General features: G+C 44.8%; 2 protein-coding genes across 2 annotated transcripts in view; one reads left to right on the plus strand and one right to left on the minus strand.

Annotated features, from left to right (window-relative positions):
• Positions 1-2,125: 2,125 nt before the first annotated feature.
• On the plus strand, positions 2,126-19,806 carry DIABLO (diablo, IAP-binding mitochondrial protein). The gene is made up of 6 exons (XM_010841331.1): positions 2,126-2,247; positions 3,108-3,234; positions 7,240-7,371; positions 9,368-9,478; positions 9,650-9,746; positions 18,924-19,806. The coding sequence occupies exons 1-6, from the start codon at positions 2,198-2,200 to the stop codon at positions 19,121-19,123; spliced, it is 717 nt and encodes a 238-aa protein (XP_010839633.1). The 5' UTR covers positions 2,126-2,197; the 3' UTR covers positions 19,124-19,806.
• An 88-nt stretch (positions 19,807-19,894) lies between these two features.
• The window catches only part of B3GNT4 (UDP-GlcNAc:betaGal beta-1,3-N-acetylglucosaminyltransferase 4), a 4,934-nt gene continuing 670 nt past the window's right edge, over positions 19,895-24,158 (minus strand). Inside the window, exon 2 of the mRNA XM_010841330.1 lies at positions 19,895-21,188. Within this exon, the coding sequence (XP_010839632.1) occupies positions 20,108-21,181 (1,074 nt within the window). The 5' untranslated portion in view covers positions 21,182-21,188 and the 3' untranslated portion in view covers positions 19,895-20,107. The remainder of the gene's footprint in view (positions 21,189-24,158) is intronic.

The following is a 24,158-nucleotide window of genomic DNA, read 5'->3' on the forward strand; positions in this document are numbered from 1 at the left end:
GTTGGACAGTCATAAGTGAATGTTGTATGTACAGTGGTTCTTCTTGTCTGAGACTCAAGGATGGGACTGCTGTTTGTGGAAGTTTGTTAGAAAAGAATCTGGACTGTATCCCATCCACAGTGTTTAGAAAAGCCAGGCAGAAGGGCCATGAAATCCCCCCTGTGTACCACTTGCTCAGCGCCTCTAAGACAGGAGCTTTTGCAGGCAACCTCAGAGCCGTGTGGGCTGTGATGGTGACACAAGCAGAGGGTGGGCAAGCCTGCCAGCGCCCCGCCTGGTCTAGACTTGCCTGTGCGCAGCTCCGTGAGAGCTCAGGGACCACGTGGAGATTGTGATTGGTCTCTAGACCACACCTAGTTGGTGAGTGCAGCTGCTGCCTGAAAGTCCCTCAGCTTTGCCGACATCACTGGAGCGCACACAAGCCTACCTTCGGACAGCAGACCGGAGAGGGACCGCAGGGCTGCCACAGTGGAGGATTCGTGGAAACTTTGTTGAGTGAGTGAAATGGGGAGACAGGGAAGTTGGTGGCTGGCACTGAGGGGTGTTGCTGGGCAGGGCAGCAGTGGAGGTAAAGAATTGGTTTGTAATTGTTACCATCTGATTCCATCCGAGGTGGAAGATAGAGGGCTGGAGCGGATGCCAAGAGCACAATGGGCAAAGAGATAAGCCCAGAGTCAAACTGATACCCACCTCTTGGCACTCCTGCGATCCTGGCTGGCCATAAAGCAGCGGTCCTCGGACTCTTGTAAATTGATAAGCCTTGGGGCCAGAAAAATTGCAGAAGGGCTGCAGTGAGGGCCCGCTGCTTTCCCCCTACTCAAAACGATCTCTTTTCCTCTCCTAAGCAGTGCTGACAGCTGGGGCTGCGGCTTGAATGATGGCAAAAAGCAAGCTTTACTCCATTAGCCCATTAACAACACTCACAACATTAAAAATGCAGGAGGTGGATGGGAGGAGAGGGCTGGAGATGAAGACCAGTGCAGCAGCGGGAGCTGGGAACTCTCCTCTCCAGGCTTCCCTGCTCCGAGCTCAGATCCAGATCAGGAGCCAAAGAATGAGAACGTTCAGTTTAAAAGAACTATATGATGTAAATGCAGACAGTGTCCACGTGGGTTGTTAGGGAGAAAATCAGCCCTTTGGGCTTCCTTAGCCTCGGAGAGGGCAATGGCAACCTACTCCAGTACTCTTGCCTGGGAAATCCCATGGACGGAGGAGCCTGGTAGGCTGCAGTCCATGGGGTCGCGAAGAGTCGGACACGACTGAGCAACTTCACTTTTCACTTTCATGCACTAGAGAAGGAAATGGCAACCCACTCCATATTCTTGCCTGGAGAATCCCAGGAATGGGAGCCTGGTGGGCTGCCGTCTATGGGGTCGCACAGAGTCGGACACGACTGACGTGACTTAGCAGCAGCAGCCTTAGGAAGGTGTGTTTATACTTTTTAGAGGTCCTAGTCTAGCCCCGTGTCCACACTGCCTCTAACGGTGCGGGACTCGGTTGCGCCTGCTTAGTGTCCAGCGGAGGTTGGTCTAGCGAAAGAACCGTCCTCTTGGCGTGCTCAAGGTCTCCTGGGTGCCCCCACCCTGCAGGTTCTCGGGCCTCCCGCGTAGGGCGATGCCGACCTCGTCCACCATCCACGTGCTGCAGCTTCTGCGAGAGCTGCTGGCCTTCGTGCTCCTCAGCTACACGGTGCTCATCGGGGCGCTGCTGCTGGCCGGTTGGACCACCTACTTCCTGGTGCTGAAGTGACAGCGCCGCCTGCCCGGCTCCCTGCCCCTCCCACCTCCCGCCCCGCACCCGGCCCCAACCACCTGCCCTCTCTGCTCCGCCTCCGACCTCTGTCCTGACGGACCCGCACGGCCGGCCAGCCAACCAGAGAACTCTCCAGGGGCGAGGACCCGAGACCCTGTCCAAACACCCTTGGCGACGGCCGACTTCGCTCGGCTCCCTCTACCCCAGGGTCGGCTCCGCCCCGCCGCGCCCCACGCGGAAGCTCTGGCGGTTAGGTGTCTGGCAACGCGGTTTCTGCCGTTACCTTCAGCCCCGCCCCTTTCATCGTCTGTCCAATCCCGACTGCGCTCTCGGGCTGGGGCGTGGTTATGGGACTAAGCCCTCTCAAGTGGCGGCCGCTCCCCGCCCCCTGCTCGCGAAGTGCCATCACTTCCGGCGTGTGCGCCTGGCGTCCTGCCGCCGCGGAATGGCGGCTCTACGGAGTTGGCTTTCTCGGAGCGTATCCTCGCTTTTCAGGTACCGCTGCGGTCGTGTAGGAGGTCAGGGTCGGACGGAGAGTGGGAACTCTGAGAGCGCCGTAACCAGACTGCAGCCCCGGCGTTGCGGGCTCGCGCTTCGCTTCTCGGCCGAGCGGGTCACGGCGTCCCGCCCCTCCCGGAGGTTTGAGGACGCCCCGCCCCTACTCCAGGTCTGAGGCCTCTACCCCCGGGACAAGCCCGGACTTCACGTCCCACTGACGCTTTTTTCGTTGTTCACCTGCCGAAAGAGCATTCCCCCACTTCGGGCTGTCTTTTGGGGGCGTCTCGGTCTGCCCGCGAAATGACTTCGGTTGGCCTCTTGAAGTCACAGGGGAGAATTAAGGGGAAAGGCCTGGGCTGGCGGTGGCTTGCCGGAGGGAATTTTCCCTGAGGGGGGAGGAGTTCCGGGAGTGTTCGGCTTCCAAGCAGGCCTGGTTCTCCTCGCAGCGCCTGCGGGCTCCACGTCGTGTCGCAAGGACCATCAGACCCTTTGCAGCCTAGGCCGGAGGACCAGCGCTAAATCCTGCCTGCAGAAGCGTTTTTATTTGGGCCTTAGTTTTTAAAAAGCTTTGAGACCACTATTTACACGTCTACACCTGGTACCTCTCAAACTCCACCACCATCCGCCCTCATTCCCGCGCGGGGGGAGCCAAGTAGCGATTGCCTGTTTGTGCGAGTCCAGGCCTCTCTAGTCCGCCCCGCTGCTCACTGAGTCCCGTCCTGTGAAAAGGCACCCTACGTCGTCATTTGGGTTCCAGCCTGGCCCCACTTTGAGTCTCCACCCCCTCCACGTAAATTGAAGAGGTTCTTCCAGATGGGTGGTTGTGCCTTATTAAACTTATTAAACCCTGTTTCTAGGTACAGACAGTGTGTTCCAGTCGTGGCTAACTTTAAGAAGCGCTGTTTCTCGGAATTGATAAGACCATGGCACAAAACGGTGGCTGTGGGATTTGGGGTCACTCTGTGTGCAGTTCCTATTGCCCAGGTGAAGTACCATCTTGTCACTCAGTGTTTTTGGTCTTTGTGTACTGTGTCCTCTGAAGTCTCAAATAGGCGATGAAGCATCTGACAAGCTCTAATGGTTTTCACCCAGCGCTCTCCCCAGCCCCAGGTGATGGTATGCTGTATCAGCATTGTTTCATAGCTAAGCAGATATATTAATATCCTCATTTTGGTCATTTGGTAGAAACTGGTATGTCAGTTTGGTCAAATTGTATAAAAAGGGAAGAAAGAAAATAATGTATTACAGAACAATAATCTTTTCATTGAACAAAACTTTATGGGGCAACTTTTATGTGTCATACACAAGAGACTAAGTAAATCAAGATTTCTGCTTTTGTAAATCTCACATTCTGGAGAGGAGGAGGAAGAAAAAGTGGAATGAGAGAAAAAAGATGAGCTCACAGATAGCGGAAGGTTAAAATGTACTTAGATGTTTGTACTTTGTGGGCCGTTGTAAGCATTGGAATTTATTATGATAAAGAAGCCACTGGGGATTTTAACATAAGATTATTATGGTCTGACATAAATTTTTTTTAATTTATGTTTAATTGTAGGATAGTTGCTTTAAACTGTTGTGTTGGTTTCTCCTATACAACAGTGTGAATCAGCTACCAGTTCAGTTCAGTTCAGTAGCTCAGTCATGTCCGACTCTTTGCAACCCCATGAATCACAGCACGCCAGGCCTCCCTGTCCATCACCAACTCCCGGAGTTCACTCAGACTCATGTCCATCGAGTCAGTGATGCCATCCAGCCATCTCATCCTCTGTCGTCCCCTTCTCCTCCTGCCCCCAATCCCTCCCAGCATCAGAGTCTTTTCCAATGAGTCAACTCTTCGCATGAGGTGGCCAAAGTACTGGAGTTTCAGCTTTAGCATCATTCCTTCCAAAGAAATCCCAGGGCTGATTTCCTTCAGAATGGACTGGTTGGATCTCCTTGCAGTCCAAGGGACTCTCAAGAGTCTTCTCCAACACCACAGTTCAAAGGCATCAATTCTTTGGCGCTCAGCCTTCTTCACAGTCCAACTCTCACATCCATACATGACCACAGGAAAAACCATAGCCTTGACTAGACGAACCTTTGTTGGCCAAGTAAATATAATAATAAGTATACGTATATACTTTCCTTCTTCAGCCTCCCTCCCACCCCGGACATAAGTTTTTAAAGGTTGTTGTGTGGAACTAAAAAGACCAGTTGGGGTCCAGGCATGAGATGATCGTGGGCCTGAATCAGGTGGGGAGAAGTGGGTTGACCGTCAGCAGGTGTTGCTGTTGGGTTAGATGTAAAGTATATAACTTATTTCCAGTGGTTTTAAAAGGCCTCAGCAACTGAAAGAATGGTGTTGCCAGATACTGGGATGGAGAGGAGTGGGTTTTGAGAGGAGGAAATTTAAGAGTTTGGTTTTGCAAATGATGTCTAGGTAGAGCTGTCAACTAGACAGCTGATAGGGAAGTGACATCTTATTTTAAAACCATTGGTTATATGCCTTATCAGGAAGAACTAAATAGGAAACCAGCAAACATTTTGGCAAAATGTACTTGATACTTAAATGTGTGGTTAATCATGACAGCAAGATTAATTCCCTTTTTCACAAGTATTTTCAGCATCTTCTGAGGCTCTCTCATGAGCCCTTTCCTTTCTGTGCCGTACTTGGCCCTCGTCTCTGCAGACTGATGAATCTTTAACCTAAAAATGCTTACTTGGACACCAAGTTATTTTCAGTCATAATTAGGACAGCCTTTTCTTTCTTCCTCCAAAAGATTTTTTGTTTGTCCTTTGTAGTTTGTATATTGTTCTTAAGCCCTAGTTACCTCACTCAGTTCTGGGTCAGATGCCAGGACCCTTTGGTTGACAGGAGCCTCAACTCACTCTCCTGCAGGAAAAGCATTGCCACTTCCGTTCTTCAGAGCCTACAGTGGCTCTCCATTTTGTGTCAAAAAACTAAAATTCAGAGAACTTCCTCACAGTTCAGCAACCAGGCTAGATTCCCAAATAGCCCCTGCTTGCATCATATGTATTCTCCTCGTTTCATCTAACCCAGGATACCTGTCCATTCTAATCCTACTTGTCTTCAGACACAAGTCCCACCCCCGTGTGTGTTTGTTGTCATTTTTAGCGTATTTATTCATTTTGGCTGTGCTGGTCTTCATTGCTGCACTCAGGGTTTCTCTAGTTTCAGTGAGCAGGGACTACTCTCTAGTTGTGTGTAGGCTTCTCACTGCAGTGGCTTCTCATGGAGCGCAGGCTCAGTAGTTGTGACACATGGGCTTAGCTGCCTCACGGGCATGTGGAATCTTCCCCAACCAGAGACTGAACTTGAGTCCCTTCCATTGGCCGGCTGATTCTTAACCACTGGACCACAAGGGAACTCCCCCACCTCTTTTTAAAGCCTTCCTAGTTACTTGCCAGCAATGAGCTCCCTTTTCTGACCACTTATGTTGTATATTTTGATATTTGGTGATAATACATTTGACTCTGAGTCAGCAGAATACAAAGGAAACTTTGGAGTGAGGAGGTTTGGTTTGGAAAGAGTTACATAACTATTCTGAGCTTCCATTTTCTCATCTTAAAAAAAGACATAATAATACGTGGACTGTTGTGAGAGACAAGTAAATAAGCACTGTAAAATGGAAGGCATTTTATGAAGCCAAAAGGCTCAGCAGGTAAAGAGTCGCCTGCAATGCAGGAGACACAGGAGATCCGGGGTTTGATCCCTGGGTTGGGAAGGTCCCCTGGAGGAGGAAATGGCAACACACTCCAGTATTCTTGCCTAGGAAATCCCATGGGCAGAAGAGTCTGGTGGGCTGCAGTCCATAGGGTTGCAAAGAGTCAGACACAACTGAGCATGGTATAAAAATAAATAAATTTATATTTTTTTAATGGAGGGTATTAGCAAGACTTAACTTACCAGAATAAGTCAAAATTAGCTTTTCATGAGCAGAGAGGATATCATTCTTTGCTCTCTAGCTCTTCAATGCAAGGTACTTAATAAATTCTTATTTATTTGATCAAATGAAAAGTGTGATAAATATAATTCATGATTTATTCATGTATCTTTTTTTGGCTGCACCAGGTCTTAGTTGCAGCACATGAGATCTTTGATCTTTATGGTGGCATTTGAACTCTTAGTTGCCACATGTCGGATCTAATTCCCAGATCAGGGATCAAACCCAGGCCCCCTCCATGTGTTTATGCTCTAAATAGCAAAAAAGAGATAACAGATGATAGAGGGGTTGGTTTGTTAGTTCTGATACAGTAAGTCCTCTGCTGAGGGAGAAAAAGGGGAGAGTCATCAGTTTCTAGTATTTAATCAAGGTGGTCACAGCCCCCTTAACTCATGAGCTGGTTATACTGGTTTTTGTTTTTTTCAAATAAAACAGCTGAGGTCAGAGGAAAGAGTCTCCCTGCTCCCCCCAACCAAGACTGTACAGCTCAATCAAGAGGGATTCACCCTCTCCACCAGCCGTTTACTTTCTTACGCTCAGCTGAACTCCTTATCAACTCTGTGAAACCTTTTCTAAGCTATTGTCATTTAACACAGATGTGATTGCTCCCTTATGTGCACCCCTCCAGACTTCTTCCATAGCACCCATGGTACTTGATTGTATTAATTCTCTAGTTCACTCTTAGCTCCGACTCCTCCTCCTCCATCTGAAATCTTTAAGATTCTTATCTTTATATCCCAAGCATCTAGCACTGTGGTAATGAAGAATCATACCTTTGTGAAATTTGTGATTATAAGTACTGTCTTTTATAAAAAGGAATACTTTGCTCTTCGGAGCAGAGAATGACAAAAAAAGTAGGTAGAAACCATACTGTAGAATCATTTTCATATGTTGTCTTTAATAGCACAAATAAAGCTTTAAAAGAAAAAGTTAACACAGAAGCAGCAGAATGTAGTTGTAGTGTGGGAATTACATTTTTTCCTTGGCTGTGATCTCAGCTTGAGTTTTAGGTTAAAAGTTAAGTAAAAATGTTTGTGTCTTTCAGAAACCGGAGCCTCATTCTCTTAGTAACGATACATTAATGAGGAGGGCTGTGTCTTTGGTAACAGATAGCACCTCTACCTTTCTCTCTCAGACCACATATGCATTGATTGAAGCAATCACTGAATATACTAAGGTAAGTGTCTCCTCGTTAAGTCTTGATCATCTAAATCCATCATTAGCAAACTATGGCTCACGGATCAAATCCAGTCTTGCCTGTGTTTGTAGTTTGATTGGAACATGGCCAGTTTCATTTGTGTGTTGTCTATGACAGCTTTCATGAGTTGAATAGTTGCAAACAGACCACTCTCTGGCCCTTGACCAAAAAAAGTTGCTTTGCAAATCAGTTTACCTGTACCATTTTTCTAGATTGCACATATAAGCAATATTAGGCGATTTTTTTTTCTCCTTCTGACTTACTTCATTCTGTATGACACCCTCTAGATCCATCCATATCCCTGCAAATGTTACTATTTCATTCCTTTTTATGACTGAATAATATTCTGTTGTATATATGTACCACATCTTTTTAATCTGTTTCTCTGTTGATGGACATTTAGATTGCTTTCATGTCCTGGCTATTGTAAATAGTGCTGCAGTGAACATTAAGGTATATGCCTTCTTTTAAATGATGGTTTTCTCTAGATATATGCCTAAGAGTGGGATTGTTGGGTCATACGGTAGTTCTATTTTTAGTTTTTTAAGGAACCTCCGTATTGGTCTCCATAGTGGTTGTACCAGTTTACGTTCCCACCATCAGTGCAGGAGGGTCCCCTTTTCTCCACGCCCTCTCCAGAGTTTGTTCATAGATTTTTTAATGCTGGCCATTCTGACAGTGTGAGGTGATACCTCATTGCAGTTTGCCTTTCTCTGACTGGTACTGTGGAGCGTCTTTTCATGTGCTTTTTGGCCATCTGTATGTCTTTTGGGGAGAAACGTCTGTTTACGTCTGTTGTCCATGTTTTGATTGGGTTGTTTTTTTGATATTGAGCTGCATGAGCCATTTGTATACTTTGGAGATTAATCTCTTGTCAGTTGCTTCATTTGCACATATTTTCTCCATGCTGAGGGTTGTCTTTTAGTTTTGTTTATGGTTTCCTTTGCTGTGCAGAAGCTTTAATTAGACCCTATTTGTTTATTTTCATTATTCTAGGCAGTGGATCGAAAAAGATCTTGCTGTGATGTATGTCAAAGACCGTTCTGCCTATGTTTTCCTCTGAGCAATTTATAGTATTTGGCTTTACATTTAGGTCTTTAATCCATTTTATTTTTTGTGTATGGTGTTAGGGAGTGTTCTCATTCTTTTGCATGTAGCTGTCCTGTTTTCCCAGCACCAGTTATTAAAGAGACTGTCTTTGTTCCATTGTATATTCTTGCCTTGTCATAGATTAGGTGGTCATAGTTTTGTGGGTTTATCTCTGAACTTTCTAATACTATTCCATTATCTGTATTTCTGTACCATATTATTTTGATTACTCTAACTGTAGTACAGTCTGAGGTCAGGGAGCCTGGTTCCTCCAGCCCCATTCTTGTTTCTCAAGATTGCTTTCACTATTTGGGGTCTTTTGTGTTTCCATATAAAATGTAAAATTTTGTTCTAATTCTGTGAAAATGCCCCTGGCAATTCGATTGGGATTGCATTGAATCTGTAGGTTGCTTTGGATAGTATGGTCATTTCCACAATACTGATTTTTCCAATCCAGGAACATGGTGTAAGTCTCTTATCTGTTTGTATCACCTTTGAGTTCTTTCGTCAGTATCTTACATTTTCTGAGTACAGGTCTTTTGTCTTAAGTTTATTGCTAGATATTTTATTCTTTTTGTTGCAGTGGTAAATGGGATTGGTTTTTTATATATATATACACACACACACACATTTTTCATATTCCTTTCCGTATGGCTCATCACAGGATAGCGAATTTAGTTCCCTGTGCTATATAGTAGGACTCTGTTGTTTATCCATTCTCTATATAATGGTTTGCTTCTGCTAATCCCAAACTCCCAATCCATCCCTCACAGTGGTGAAGTTCAATGAATAGCCAGTTGGCAGCAATGGGACTTCTATCCCATTGAGATGTAAGTCTCACCCTAATACATCTCACTTATTTTACTAATTTCTTCTGTATTTGTAGGCTGTTTATACCTTAATTTCTCTGTACCGACAATACACAAGTTTACTTGGGAAAATGAATTCACAGGAGGAAGATGAAGTGTGGCAGGTGATCATAGGAGCCAGAGTTGAGGTAAGCAAAGAGTTACTTGGATTATTCTGTTAGTGCTCCTAAATTATTAAATGAAGGTGTTTTACCAGTAACTGTCCTCTCAAACTGCTATTGAACTGAAGAAGTCCATTTAAATGTGCTTAATACTAATGAAGAGTCATGTTGTCTGAAGCGCTTTTGTTTAATTTATAGATGACTTCAAAACAACAAGAGTACCTGAAGCTGGAAACCACCTGGATGACTGCAGTTAGTCTTTCAGAGATGGCAGCAGAAGCTGCCTACCAAACAGGTAGGTTAAAGTTTGTACTGTAGAGGTGCTGTTGGAGTTTACATCCAGCCAAAAAATGAGGGATACTGTGGCTCTTTGTGAGAAGATGTTCCCATTTCCAGCATATTGTTTTCATTTACACAAAGAAAAAATTAATGCCCTTGTAGACCAGACCAGTAGAAGCTAGATGGTATAGAAAATGAAAAATGATAAAACTGTCAGTTGGAAATTTTGATTGCTTGCAAATAGTTAAGGATTTTACTTTTTTAGTAACCTAGATAATCTATCTGTATCTCAGGCTTTGTGGTAAACATTTTATAGATACTTTTAATCCCTGCAGTTCTTTTTAAAGTAGGAGTTATTATTATCATTCCCACTTTACAGATGAAGAAACTGGCAGATAGAGGGGGTTACATAATTCACCGAACATGCTGTGGTACCCAGTAAGTGAGCAGCCAAACTGGGATTCAACAAGTTAGGTCAAATCCTAAAGCCTTTGTCCCTGGTAGCCAGGGCATCATCCTCTCTACCTTAGTGCCTCCCAGTATAGAATGGTGCCCCATTCACCAGGGGTTTTCTAACCATCACTATCCATCCAGTAGGCTTGAGGTTGAATGATTTTCCAGTGTATTTTGAGGGAAATCCTCATTTAACATCTTACCTGAATGGTCCCAAACTATGTCAACATAAAAATTCTTAAGAAACTGGTTTGTTAAAATGTTTGTTTTCTGAAATCTTAAAGATGTAAAAGATGTTTTAAGTAGATACAGAAGGAATTCTTAGTTAACTAATGCCCAAGGAATCAAGAGATTCTGCAAACAGGACTGGAATGAAGACCAAAACAACAGAAGCGTGAACTAGCATTAGTGGCACACCAAAGATGGGGGCAGGGTCTCCAGGCACAGTGAAGAGGGAGCCTTGCTGAGAACATCGCCAGGCAGCCTTCACCACTCACTAGGCCAGCTTAAGGTCTAGCAGGAACAAAGAGGGAAGGTAAACTACAAGCATTATCTAAGAAAAAGACGTTTTCCCAGAACTGACTGAAGGGGCTCACAAAGGTTCTGAACAGAATTTAAAATATAAGTCTATCTCACATGGCAAGAAAATATTCAGAATGTAAAATATACAAAGAAAAATCCTAAAAACTATAAGAAAAAATAGAATACTTACAAAGGAAGTATATGCGTGAGTGTGTTAGTTTTTCAGTTGTGTCCAACTCTTTGCAACCCCGTGGACTGTAATCCACCAGGCTCTTCTGTTCACGGAATTCTCCAAGCAAGAATGCAGGAGTGGGAAGCCATTCTTCTCCAGGGGATTTTCCCAATCCAGGGATCAAACCCGTTGGTCTCTTGCATTGCAGGCAGATTCTTTACCTTCTGAGCCATAAGATAAACCCCAGAGGAAGGATATCTGCAACCCTAAGATACAAGGTGACAAATCAGTAATCATTCAAATATCATTAAAATGTAAGAGTGAAAGACCTTCCTACAGAGACTCAAGGTTTACCAGTTGCATGTACTTTCTGGAAAAGTGTTTAAAAAAAAAATTAGAAGCACCTGAGATACAGAAATAATGAACAAAACTTAGTACAACTTGTCAGAAGCTCTGAATGTTAAATTTTTAAGTAATCAAATCAGTTTGGGAAAGCAGTGAAAGCATGCTAAGCTTTGTTGTTTGAGAAGGGAGACGTTGGCTTAACACAGACATTGTTAAACACTTCAAGAAGAAGTGCTGGGGGAAGGGACAAAGAAAACTTAATAAATTCAGTTAAGGCTACAGGTTGAAGAAATAAAGCCTGTTAATTAGAAAATGCAAAGTAAAGGAACATGTTCAACCATCAGTAATCACAATAAAGAATAAATTTACTTACTAAATGATACTTCGTATTAAAAAATAATTCTAGCTAAAACTGTTTACAGAGGCACATCTAAAATAACAGATAGGAAGATTGGGTATTTTAAGATAAACTGAAATATTATCAAAAAGCTGAACAAAAAGGTGACAGCAGTGTTAGAAGAGGGATTCAAGACAGAAAACATTAAAAGGGACAGAACAGTTTATCAAGACACCACTCAAAATGTGTGCCTAATAAGCCAAAATCTGATAGATTTACAAGGAGAAATTGAGCTTTACACATATCTCAGGCTCATAGGTCAAAACATGAAAAAAGCGTTTAGGTGTTGGAACAGGATAATTTTTTTTTTTTTTAAGCCTAACCAAATATATACACTGAATACAAAATGTTGCCCCCACCAAAAAAAAACTCTTCAAATACAAATAGTATATAAACATGTACAAAAATTGATTTTTATGCCAAGTGACAAAGACTCAGAAAATTACTTGATATCCCCTTCCTCACCAAAAATAAAAATGGAAATTTAACTTGCACAACTCAAGTATATTAAAAAAAAACCCTGATTTTAAAATGGACAGAAGACCTGAACGATTTTCCAAAGACATATAGATGGCCAAACAGGTGCATGAAATGATACACAGTGTTGCTAAGCATCAGGGAAATGCAAGTCAAAACCACGATGAAATATCACCTCACACCTGTCAGCATGGCTATTATCAAAGAGGATCATAAATAACAAATGTTGGTGAGAATGTGGAAAAAAGGTAACCCTAGTACACTGTTGGTGATGATGTAAAACGGTGTAGCCAACTGTGGTAAACAGTATTGTGGTTCCTCAAAAATAAACCTACACACCTATGGTCAACTAATCTATGACAAAGGAGGCAAGAATATACAGTGGAGAAAAGACAGTCTCTTCAAAAAGTGGTGCTGGGGAAACGACATCTACAAGTACATGAATGAAATTAGAATGATCCCTAACACCATACTCAAAAATAACATCAAAATGGATTTAAAGACCTAAATGTAAGGCTGGATATGATAAAACTCTTAGAGGAAAACACAGAACACTCTCTGACATAAATTGCAGCAATGTCTTTTTTGATCCACCTGCTAGAATAATGAAAATAAAAACAAATGGGACCTAATTAGACATAAAAGCTTTTGCATAGCAAAGGAACTCATAAAAAGAAAACCCTCAGTGTGGGAGAAAATACTTGAAAATGAAGCAACCCACAAAGGATTAATCTACAAAATACACAAACAGCTCATACAACGCAACAACAAAAAAAATCAAAAAATGGGCAGAACAGTCAAGTAGATATTTCTCCAAAGAAGAAATACCTATGGCCAACAGCACATGAAAACATGTGCAGCTTCACTAATTAGAGAAATACAAATCAAAACTGCAATGAGATGTCACTTCACACTGGCCATCACCAAAAAGTACAAGCAATAAATGCTGAAAGGTAAAGGGAACCCTCCTGCACTGTTGGTGGGAATGAAAAATTGGTACAACCACTATGGAGAATAGTATGGCGGTTCCTTAAAAAACTAAAAGTAGGACTACCATATGATCCAGCAATCCCACTCTTGGGTATATATCCAGAGGAAAGCATAATTCAAAAAAAATACAGGCACACCAATATTGACTACAGCAACACTTATAATAGGTAAGATGTGGCAGCAACCAAACTATCCATCAACAGGAGTGGATAAAGAAGATGTAGTACATACTGGGCTTCCCTGGTGGCTCAGTGGTAGAGGATCTGCTTGCCGATTCAGGACACATAGGTTTGTGCCCTGGTCTAGGAAGATCCCACATGTCAAGGAGCAACCTAGCCTGTGCTCTAGAGCTTGGGAACTGCAACCATTGAGCCCACATGCCCTAGGAGCAGCCACAGCAATGAGAAAGATGTGGCACATATATACAGTGGGATATAACTCAGCCATATAAAGAATGAAATAATACTGCAACAACATGGATGGACCTAGAGAGGGTCATACTTAGCGAAGTCAGAGAAAGCCGTATATGACATCACTTATATATGGAACCAAAAAGGGCAAAATAACTTAGAAAGATAAATAGAGTCACAAATATAGAAAACAAACTTACGGTTTCCAGAGGGAAAGGTTGAGGGTGGGAATAAATTGGAAGCTTAGGATTGACACATAGATACTATATGTATAAAACAGGTAACTATTAAAGCCCTACTGTATAGCACAGGGAACTCAACAGTCTGTAGTGACCTATATGGGAAAAGAATCTAAAGAAGAGCAGATAGATGTATATGTATAGCTGATTCACTTTATTGTACACCTGAAGCACACCATTGTAAATCAACTACTCAAAACCTTCTTTTTAAAGAATTGTAAAAAAAAAAAAAAAAGAATTGTAAAAATAAATAATAAAACTGAAAACTGGGAATTCTGTGGCTGCCCAGTGGTTAGGACTCCATGCTTTCACTGCCAAGGGCACAGGTTCAGTCCCTGGTGAGGGAACTAAAATCCTACAATCTTTTTTTTTTTTCTTTTCTTTTTGCTGTGTGCAGCACATCCAAAAAAAAAAAAAAAAACCACTACTATATGATCCAGCAGTTCCTTTCTGTGCTGTGTGCATGTGTGTTAAGTTGCTTCAGTCATATCAAACTCTGTGCAACCCTATGGATTGTAGCCTGCCAGGCTCCTCTGTCCCTGAGGATTCTCCAGGCAAGACTACTGGCATGGGTTGCCATTTCCTCCTCTAGGGGATCTTCCCAACCCAGGGACCAAATCCATTTCTCTTATATCTCTTGCATTGGCAGGTGGATTCTTAACCACTAGCACCACTTGGGAAGCCCTAATTACCTTCTACTCCTGGGTATATATCTGAAGAAATCTAAACTATGAATTTGTTTTTTTTTTTGTTTGTTGTTTTTTTGTGTGTACACATTTAGTTTTATTGTAACAAAGCAACTTGTACACTTTTAAGGTTTAAAACTGAGCATCATCTTTCCTTTCCAGTGAAACAAAAAGAAAAATTTAAAAATAAACAGGAACAAAATTACAATAGAGAATGTCAATTGCAAATAAGATCCTACAGGTTCTGCTGATTATGAATTTGAAAAGATGTATGTGCTCCTATGTTCATAGCATTATTTACAATAGCCAAGATTCGGAAGCAACCTAAGTGTCCATCAGCAGATGAATTGATAAAGATGTAGTGTGTGTGTATACTGCTCTGCCACAAAAGAATGAAATTTTGCCATTTGCAACAGTATGGATGTACTTGCAGGGTTTAGGCTTAGTAAAATGTCAGACACCAATAAGTACTGTATATCACTTAGGTGTGGAATCTAAAAAAGAAAACTAGTGAATATAACAAAACAGACTCATGGGTATAGAGAACAAACCAGTGGTTACAAATGGGGAGTGGGAAGGGGATGAAGAGGTAGTGTATAAAATAAACTACAGAGATGTACAGCATGAGAAATAGAGCTGCACATAATATATTATTATAACAACTAAGTGGTTTAGAACCTTTAAAAGTTGTGAATAGTTATGTTGTACACCTAAAACTTCTATACTGTTGTAAATCAGCTATACCTCAATAAAGAAAAATGGAAATTTGAAAGTACTCAGAACTCTCATGACAAGTCTCATTAATAGCAGACACCTAGAGCGTTGTAGACAAAGTAGCTCTTAAATAGAAATGGACCCCTTATTTAAAGATGAATGTCATAAATACAAAACACAGCAACCATAAATGACAGGTAATGTTCCCTGTACCAGGAGGTACTGAAAATAAACTTTTAGCCCAGTAAGTTAGGAAAAGCAAATAAATTCAGACAGTGCCAAATAAAAGGTATAAGACGACAAAAAAATAGTCAAAAAGGCAAAAAACCTGGTTCCTTGTAAAGAGTAAGGAAAATAAGGTTTGGATTGGGGGCAGGAGGAGAAGGGACGACAGGATGAGATGGCTGGATGGCATCACTGACTCGATGGACGTGAGTCTGAGTGAACTCCGGGAGTTGGTGATGGACAGGGAGGCCTGGCGTGCTGTGATTCATGGGGTCACAAAGAGTCGGACACGACTGAGCGACTGAACTGAACTGAAGTATAACTTTTAGAGTGCAGAAGTAACATCAGAAAGAGCTATTATAGTTTATCTATTTTTGGCTGCACTGGGTCTTTGGTGCACAATCTTTGGCGCTCAAGATTCTCGTTGTGGTGGCTTCTCGTTGCAGAGCACAGGTTCTAGAGCACAGGCTCAGTAGCTGTAGCACACAGGCTTAGTCGCCCCTCAGCATGTGGACTCTTCCCCGACCAAGGATCAAACCTATGTCCCCTGCTTTGGCAAAGCCCAGAAAGAGCTATTAGGGAATTTTTTTAAATCATAGAATATTATGATATTTATGTAAATCCTAAGTTGGCCCAGGAAGAATCAAAGCAAGAGGAGTAACCACAAAAGTTGAAACAATATTCATAAAAAATCTGTGCCCCCAAATTAGACACTAAGTCCACGCAGTTTTGTGTGAGAATTTTATCAAATCTTCAAGAAACATAAATCCTGTGTTACAGAAAGTGTACCAGAAAATGACGACAAGCCTCCCAACTATTATAACTGTCTAAAGCCACCGTGGGCTTCCATGGTATAAAGAATACGCTTGCCAATGCAGGAGACATGGGTTTGATCCCTGGGTTGGGAAGATCCCCTGGAGAAGGAAATGGCAACCCACTGGTGTGAAGTGGTACCTCATTATAGTTTTGATTTGCATTTCTCTGATAATTATGTGATGTTGAGCATCGATATCCTTGCCTGAGAAATCCTGTGGACAGAGGAGCCTGGTGGGCTACAGTCCATGGGGTTGCAAAGAGTCAGTCACAACTTAGTTACTAAACCACCACCACCAAAGCCACCGTAGGCCTGAACCCAAACTGGACTAGACTAGCACTAGAACAAAAAACCTACAGCTCAGTGTCACCTGTGGATAGATATAAATTAAAAATAGCCATATACCTTCAAAATACAATTTTAATTCAACACTGGGGGGAAAAACTTATCAAGAGAACATAGGCAAAACATTCTCTGACATAAATCATACCAATGTTTACTTAGATGAGCCTCCCAAGGCAATACAAATAAAAACAAAAGTAAATAAATGGGACATAGTCAAACTTACAAGCCTTTGCACAACAAAGGAAGCAAACAAAAAAGAGCCTACAGAATGGTAGCAAATAATTGCAAACAGTGTGAACCGACAATACTTAATTTCCAAAATACACAGACAGCTCATACAGTGCAACAACAGCAACAAAAAGAAAACCCAATCAGAAAATGGGCAAAACATGTAAGATATTTCTCCAAAGAAATACATATGGCCAACAGGCACATGAAAAGATGCTCACCGTCACTAATTATTAGAGAAATTTAAATCAGAACTATAATGAGGTACCACCTCACACCAGTCAGAATGGCCATCATTAAAGAGTCTACAAATAACAAATGCTGGAGGGGGTGTGGAGGAAAGGGAACCCTCGTATACTGTTGGTGGGAATGTAAGTTGGTGTAGCCGCTGTAGAAAATGGAGATTACTCAGAAAAGTAAGAACTGCCATATGGTGGAGCAACCCCGCTCCTGGGCGTGTACCCAGACAAGACTATAATTCAAAAAGATATGTGCAACCCTGTGTTCATAGCAACACTATTTACAATAGCCAAAACATGGAAACAACCTAAATATCCATCAGCAGATGACTGGAGAAAGAAGATGGGGGTTCATGTACACAACGGACTACTACTCGGCCGTAAAAAGGAAAGAATGCCATTTGCAGCAACATGGATGCAACTAGAGATATCATACTGAGGAGGAGAAAACATACATACTATGTCACGTAGCTGTGGAATGTAAACTAGGACACAGGTGAACCTATCTGTGAAACAAGCATGGACACAGGACAGACTGGTAGTTGCCGAGAGGTTGGGATTAGCAGATGTAAGCTTTTATATATAGAACGGATAAACAACAAAGTCCTACTGTATTACATAGAGAACTCTATGCAGTATCCTATGATAAACCATAATGGAAAAGAATATTTGCAAAAAGAATATATGTATTACTGAATCACGTTGCTGTGCAGCAGTAATTAAGACATTGTAGATCAACTGTACTTCAATAAAAATAAATTTTAAAAGATCTTGTATACATACAGTGAAAAAACCCCAAAGCCTATCAACATTTAATTCACTACTTAAGGTTATCTACAGTAGATTTAAGGAGAAAAGCCACCTCTGTAATCATATCAATGTATGCCCCAAGAAGCTTCAGTAAAATGTAGTGTCCATTTATGATTTAAACCTAAATTAAGTACAATTATAGTTTTCCTAACATCATAAAAGTAGCTGTACATCATAGTGAAATATGAGAAACATTTCCATCAATGTCAGAAATAAGGGTGCCTGCTGTTCTCCACTACCTTTCAACATTCTACTCAAGGTTCTCTTTAATGCAGTAAGCTAGAAAAGAACTGCTCGAGTGTTCTGTAGATGAATTAAATATGCGCATCTATATGGGCTTCCCTGGTGGCTCAGCTGGTAAAAAATCCATCTGCAATTCAGGAGCACTGGATTCTATCCCTGAGTTGGGAAGATCCCCTGGAGAAGGGAATGGCTACCCACTCTAGGATTCTGGCCTGGAGAATTCCATGGACTGTGCAGTCCGTGTGGTCACAAAGAGTCAGACACGACTGAGTGACTTTCATATGATGAAATACACTAGCAACAGGTATCAATAAAATGATATCATTCAAAAATAAAACTGCAAAATATGTTCAGTAAATACCGTTTGTGCCATTATGTCAATTTAGAGTCAATTTTTTCCTGAGTATTCCATGTGAATACAGTAACTTTTAAAAAAGATTAATTGGCCTTAGTGGTTCATGAATTGAACAGTAGCCCATCTAGTATTAATTAGTAGATGAAATGTTGCTTTACAGTAACATTTTAAAGGATGAGAAAGATGCTGTTTAAACTTCCAAAAGATAGAGCTTTGACAAATTTGTGAATGATCTCTTCATTGTCAAGTAGAAATGTATTACTTGAATGTAGTTTAAAAAATTAAAATCTTAAAACGCCTATACTAAGAGCTGTGCAGCCATAAAGATGATTGTGGGAATTGCATTTGATAATTATGACGACTGCTGACAGCTGGAGGAAAATGCCAGGGTTTTGACAATAGAGAGGAAAACAGACCTGAATATGGAGGTAGAAGGTTCTCTACTCTGCAGGGAGGCTCAGGTACAACCACAAAGAGCCCCTAGGCTTTCCTTGTGTCCACTCAGCATAAATGGCCCATCTTCCGGCAGGCGCGGACCAGGCCTCCATAACGGCCAGGAGTCACATCCAGCTGGTGAAATCGCAGGTGCAGGAGGTACGCCAGCTTTCCCAGAAGGCGGAAACCAAGTTGGCAGAAGCACAGACAGAGGAACTCCGACAGAAAACCCAGGAGGACGGGAGCGAGAGGGCCGAGCCGGAGGAGCAGGAGGCCTACCTGCGTGAGGATTGACACTACTGCCGCTCAGCCTGCAGAAGGCAGGGCAGGCGCCACCCGGCCCCGGCTTAGCACAGCTTCCTCTGCACAGAGAGGCAGTGGCAGGGCCTGCCCGGGCCCGTCAGACCAGAGGTCGTTGGGAGCTGTGAGTGCCTGACCCCTGTCCCCACCGTCTCAGGCCTGTACTGGACCTGGCTCTTAGCCTTTGGGCACTGCACCCCACTCAGCAGGGTTGCCCTCTCGCCCACCCATGGATCTTTTTACCTCTCACCCAGAGCATTTCACCAACCTGGCCAGAGAGAGGGGGCCTTCTCTGTCATGTCCACAAGTTCAATAGCTGTTTAACCTCAGTTTTCCCATCTTATTTACATTTTCTAATGTGATTCAGTATTTGCTCCCTCCATAGGGGCATGAGTTTAGGGGAGAAGGGTAGACTGTCCTGTTTATGAGATTTCTTTGTGTTGAGTGTTTCTAATGCCTTCTGTGACCTGGCCCCAGTGCCCTGTAAGGATATCTCAGGCAAAGGAGCCAAAAATCCATTGTTCTTAAGGGACTGAATATGGAGTGTTTACCTGGTGCTCACAACAGGACTTACTCCAACACACGCTTCTCATTTCCTTTTTTGCTTGGAGTTTCTCTATTGTATCTGAAGGAAGATAATTTTTTTGCATTTAAAAAAGAAAATGTTTCTGTGTGTCTTCTGGAGTCCTGTGCAGTGGCCCTCCTTTGCCCGCCGCCCTCCCCCTGCCCCAACTAGAGGAGCCCTAAGGGCTCCAGGAGTGCCCCGGCACCTCATGGCGTTCTGGCAGCATTTGCCATGTTTTGCCCCTTTAACACATACTGGTACAAGTTAGCCAGATTTCAGTATTTTAATCAAAGGTAGCAAGGTGTGGGAGGGGTTTACAAAAACAAAGTCAGTGTTCCCTGTAGCCTGTCAAGGGCCAGGTTGCAGGGTTCTTGATTTCTCATCATGATTGAAAAATTAAACAGTCCACTCGCTCAGCCCACCCCAGGAAGCTGGGACAAGGGGGCAGCTGCACACTTGAGCCCCTCGTCTATTACCAGTGACCACATGGTCCACATCTCCAGGGGACTGAGGCGGTGGACCAGAAGGAGCCCTCGGTACAGACAGGGATCTAGAGGGTTCAGGGGCCGCCGGATTCCGAAAGTCTTGAAGCCAGCGTGGTGCATGGGGCTCACCCCCAGCTTTCTCAAGCACATCCCCACAAAGACGTCATCAATGGGGAAGAGTTCAGCCTCTTCCACAGCCAACTGGAGGCGCTGCACGGTGGCTCTGGACATGACATAGCCCCCACCCCCAGCATAGGGTGGGTAGTGGCGGGCCCTGTACATGGATGGTGGGATGAAATATTTGACCTTGGTGTTCCTGTTGGGCAGGGCCTGACGGATGACGTCCCCCACCAGGAGGTCCTGGGCTGGGTCCCAGCCATCCAGGAACTCCAGCACATTAGGGATATGGACAAAGACGTCATCATCTCCTTTTAGTATGAAATTGGCCTGGGGACAGGCAGCAGCCACCCAGCGCTGCAGGTGCAGCTCTTTGAGTGTCAGGTTGAAGAAGTCCTCAGCAAAGTCCCACTGCAGGATGTCATCAAACTCGCGGCTCTCGTAGGCCAGCAGCTGGGCTGGGGGAGCAGGCCCTGCCAACCCCAGGAGGAACACCAGCTTCAGCTGCCGGCCCTTAGCCCAGCTTCCCGCCCGGCCCCACGTGCTGCGGATGGCCGCGCGCCGCTCCACATGGCCGGGCTGCGACTTGATGGCCAGGAGCAGAAAGGTGTCCTCGGCACAGCCCGAAGGCTCCAGCAGGATGGAGAAGTTGCGGCAGTGGCGGTAGGTCAAGAAGAGGCGGTGACGGGTGGGCAGGAACAGGGAGGCATTAGCCACCGTGTGGTTGGGTAGACATGGGCTGCGCCAGAGCCCTGGGGGAGCCCAGAAGGGCTGTCGAGCCACGGGCCCCCCTGCTGGCTGGGCCTCCTTCTTCAGTAAGAACAGGCAGCTGAGCAGCAACACTGCAAGGCTGTACAGGACCAGCCACCCCACCTTGCGGAACATGGTGGTCCTGCAAGGAGAGTGCTGGTGAGCGGACGCAGTCCTGGCCCGGCCTCCACCTTGTCCATCCAAGAGCAACCCACCATCCTGCGTGCGTGCTAAGTCGCTCACTCATGTCCGATTCTCTGTGACCCCATGGACTGTAGCCCACCAGGCTCTGTCCATGGGATTCTCCAGGCAAGAATACTGGAGTGGGTTGCCATTTCCTCCTCCACGGGATCTTCCCAACCCAGGGATCGAACCTATGTCTCTTGCATCTCTGCTTCCCTGGTGGCTCAATGGTAGAGAATCCGCCTGCCAGTGCAGGAGATATGGGTTTGATCCCTGATCCAGGAAGATCCCTCATACTTCAGAGCAGCTAAGCCTGTGCACCACAACCACTGAGCCTCCAGCAACTAGGTCCTTCTATTTTTTTCAGTGTGTCCTCTGGCTCTTTCCACAGCCCCTCCCATAGAACAGACCAAGCACACCAGCCGTGCCAGCGCTTGCTTCCCTTCTGCTGTCATTAGAGAACTTGGCTCAACTTTTTCTCCAAAAAGACTTGGAGCCACTTTAGATACATGAGACACAAGTGTTTTCAGTATTTCCCAAGAAACTCAAGTACCTAATGAGTTTCAGTGAAAATGACACAGCTTATTTCCAGAAAGAAACTCGAGAGTGCTCTGTTGATGGAAGACCCAGTCTCAGAGATGACAGCCCCAGACACTGTCCTTAGGGAGTCTGGTCCACTGGGGAGAACCACTGTAGGGCAGCAGCAGGTGACAGAGGCCACAGAACGCACCCTTCACACCTGCCCCAGGTAGCTTGGGTTTCCTGGGGAGTCAGTGAAATGGGGCTTTAGGAAAAACACAAAAACATGCACAGGAAGAGCGTGAAACAAATAGGGAAGCCATAGACTTGTATCAGGCTCCCCTGCAGACACCTCTCACCAGTTCCTACTGCTTACTGAATTCCGGTTTTCTCTTAGCAAGTCTCCTGGTGATCCAAAGAGAAGGCTGAGAAATGGTAACTTAGCACAGTAACCTACCCACAGCTCACAGCAGCAAAGCCAGGCCTCAGTCTCTCTCCTCGTCACCTCCCTGCTATGTCCTGGACCAGCTAGCCATCACTTCGATCCAGTCTACCTGCATTAAGCTCATCCCTGTTGTCTCTGCTGCCACTCCCCCAAAAGCATCTCACAGCTGCCAGAACTGTGCTTTTGAACTGTGGTGTGGGAGAAGACTCTTGAGAGTCCCTTGGACTGCAAGGAGATCAAACCAGTCAATCCTAAAGGAAATCAGTCCTGAATATTCATTGGAAGGCTGAAGCTGAAACTCCAATACTTTGGCCACCTGATGCAAAGAACTAACTCACTGGAAAAGACCCGGATGCTGGGAAAAATTGAAGGCAGGAAGAGAAAGGGATGACAGAGGATGCGATGGTTGGATGGCATCACTGACTCGATGGACATGAGTTTAAGCAAGCTCCAGGAGCTGGTGATGGACAGGGAGGCCTGGTGTGCTGCAGTCCATGGGGTCACAAAGAGTCAGACACGACTAAGGGACTGAACTGAACTGACAGCTGCCAGGGCTGCTGTAGCAGGCAAAACTGGCAGGGTCACAGCTCTCACAGTCCAAGAAGCCAGTACAAACCTCAAAGTGTTGAAAAGAAATTAAAGCAGTGTGAGGGAATACAGTGACCCAGAAGGCTGTCTTAGCCAACAGTAGTTTAGAAAGACCTCCCTGAAAAAGAACACCTGAGCAAGAACTGAACAAAGTAAGGATCCAAACCACATAAAGGTGTGGGGGGAGGGGGAGACTTCCCTTGTGATTCAGTGGTTAAGAATCCACCTGCCAATGCAGGGGACATGGGTTCCATTCCTGGTCCGGGAAGATTCCACCTGCCGTGGGGCAGCTACACCCATATGCCTAGAGCCTGTGACCCACAACAAGAGAAGTCACTGCAATGAGAAGCCGGAGCACCACAACTAGAGTGGCCCCTGCTCACTGCAACCAGAGAAAGCAAGCGGGCAGCAACGAAGACCCAGTGCAGCCAGAAATAATTTTTTTATTAAAGATCTGGGGAGGAGGAGTGGGGAGAGGAGGGGAGAGCATGGTCTGGGCCGGAGGGAACAGTTGAGTGCAGAGCTCCTGACAGAGGACAGGAGGTGTGCAGTGTGGTTGGAGTGTAAAGGACAAGGAGGAAAGTGGTAGGTAGTGAAGCAGAAGCAAAAGCCTGAGGAAGGTCACATACAAGATCCATAGTGAAGTTCCCGGGAAAGATCTAGGGTTTTATTGTAAGCACTGCGGAGATCCCTTAGAGGATTTAGCAGAGAAGGTCACTACTGCTGATGCTTAGATGATGGTTTATGGAAGGGCAAGAATGGAAACACGAAAGTAGCTAGCAAACTCTTGCATTAGTCATTAAGGGAGCGCAGCTGAGACTAGGGTGGAGGCTGTGGGGCGCCTGAGGGCCAGATGGATTGCAGGCATAGAAAATGGCTTTCAGGTGTGGGAGATACACTGGCTGCGGGAGAGGACGCCGGGGGAAGGGGAGAGTGGGGGCAGATTGGTGGCGCCATTTACCGAGAAGGGCGCAAAGCCAGCAGTTTGGTTTTGACTTGTGCGTTTCAGAGGCGCTGTGGACCCGATTGCCCCTTTGCCCACAGCGCTCCCAGGGCGCCCAATTCCTCGGCGCTCCACTGCAGGAGCTAACCCCCAACTCCCCACCGCAAGGACGGGCCGTTCCTCTGCTCCCCACTCCACTGCACTTACTGTGAATCCAATTCAGTACCTGCTAAACATAAGCCTCCCTCCATTCTGTGACCCCGCCCCCTCCCCCTCCCCAAGCCTGGTCCTTCGGTGAGTGCACGCCTTACCCTCAAGTGGGTGCTGAGCCCTAAGGGTCTGATACTGCTTCTGGGATCCTCACTGGTCTCGGTAACCTGGTATGCTTCGATGAGGGCAAGGGTCAAGGGCTGGTTCATTCTCCACACGACAGT

This window comes from Bison bison, unplaced genomic scaffold (genome assembly GCF_000754665.1).
Source record: "Bison bison bison isolate TAMUID 2011002044 unplaced genomic scaffold, Bison_UMD1.0 scf7180017864160, whole genome shotgun sequence".
NCBI lineage: Eukaryota > Metazoa > Chordata > Mammalia > Artiodactyla > Bovidae > Bison > Bison bison.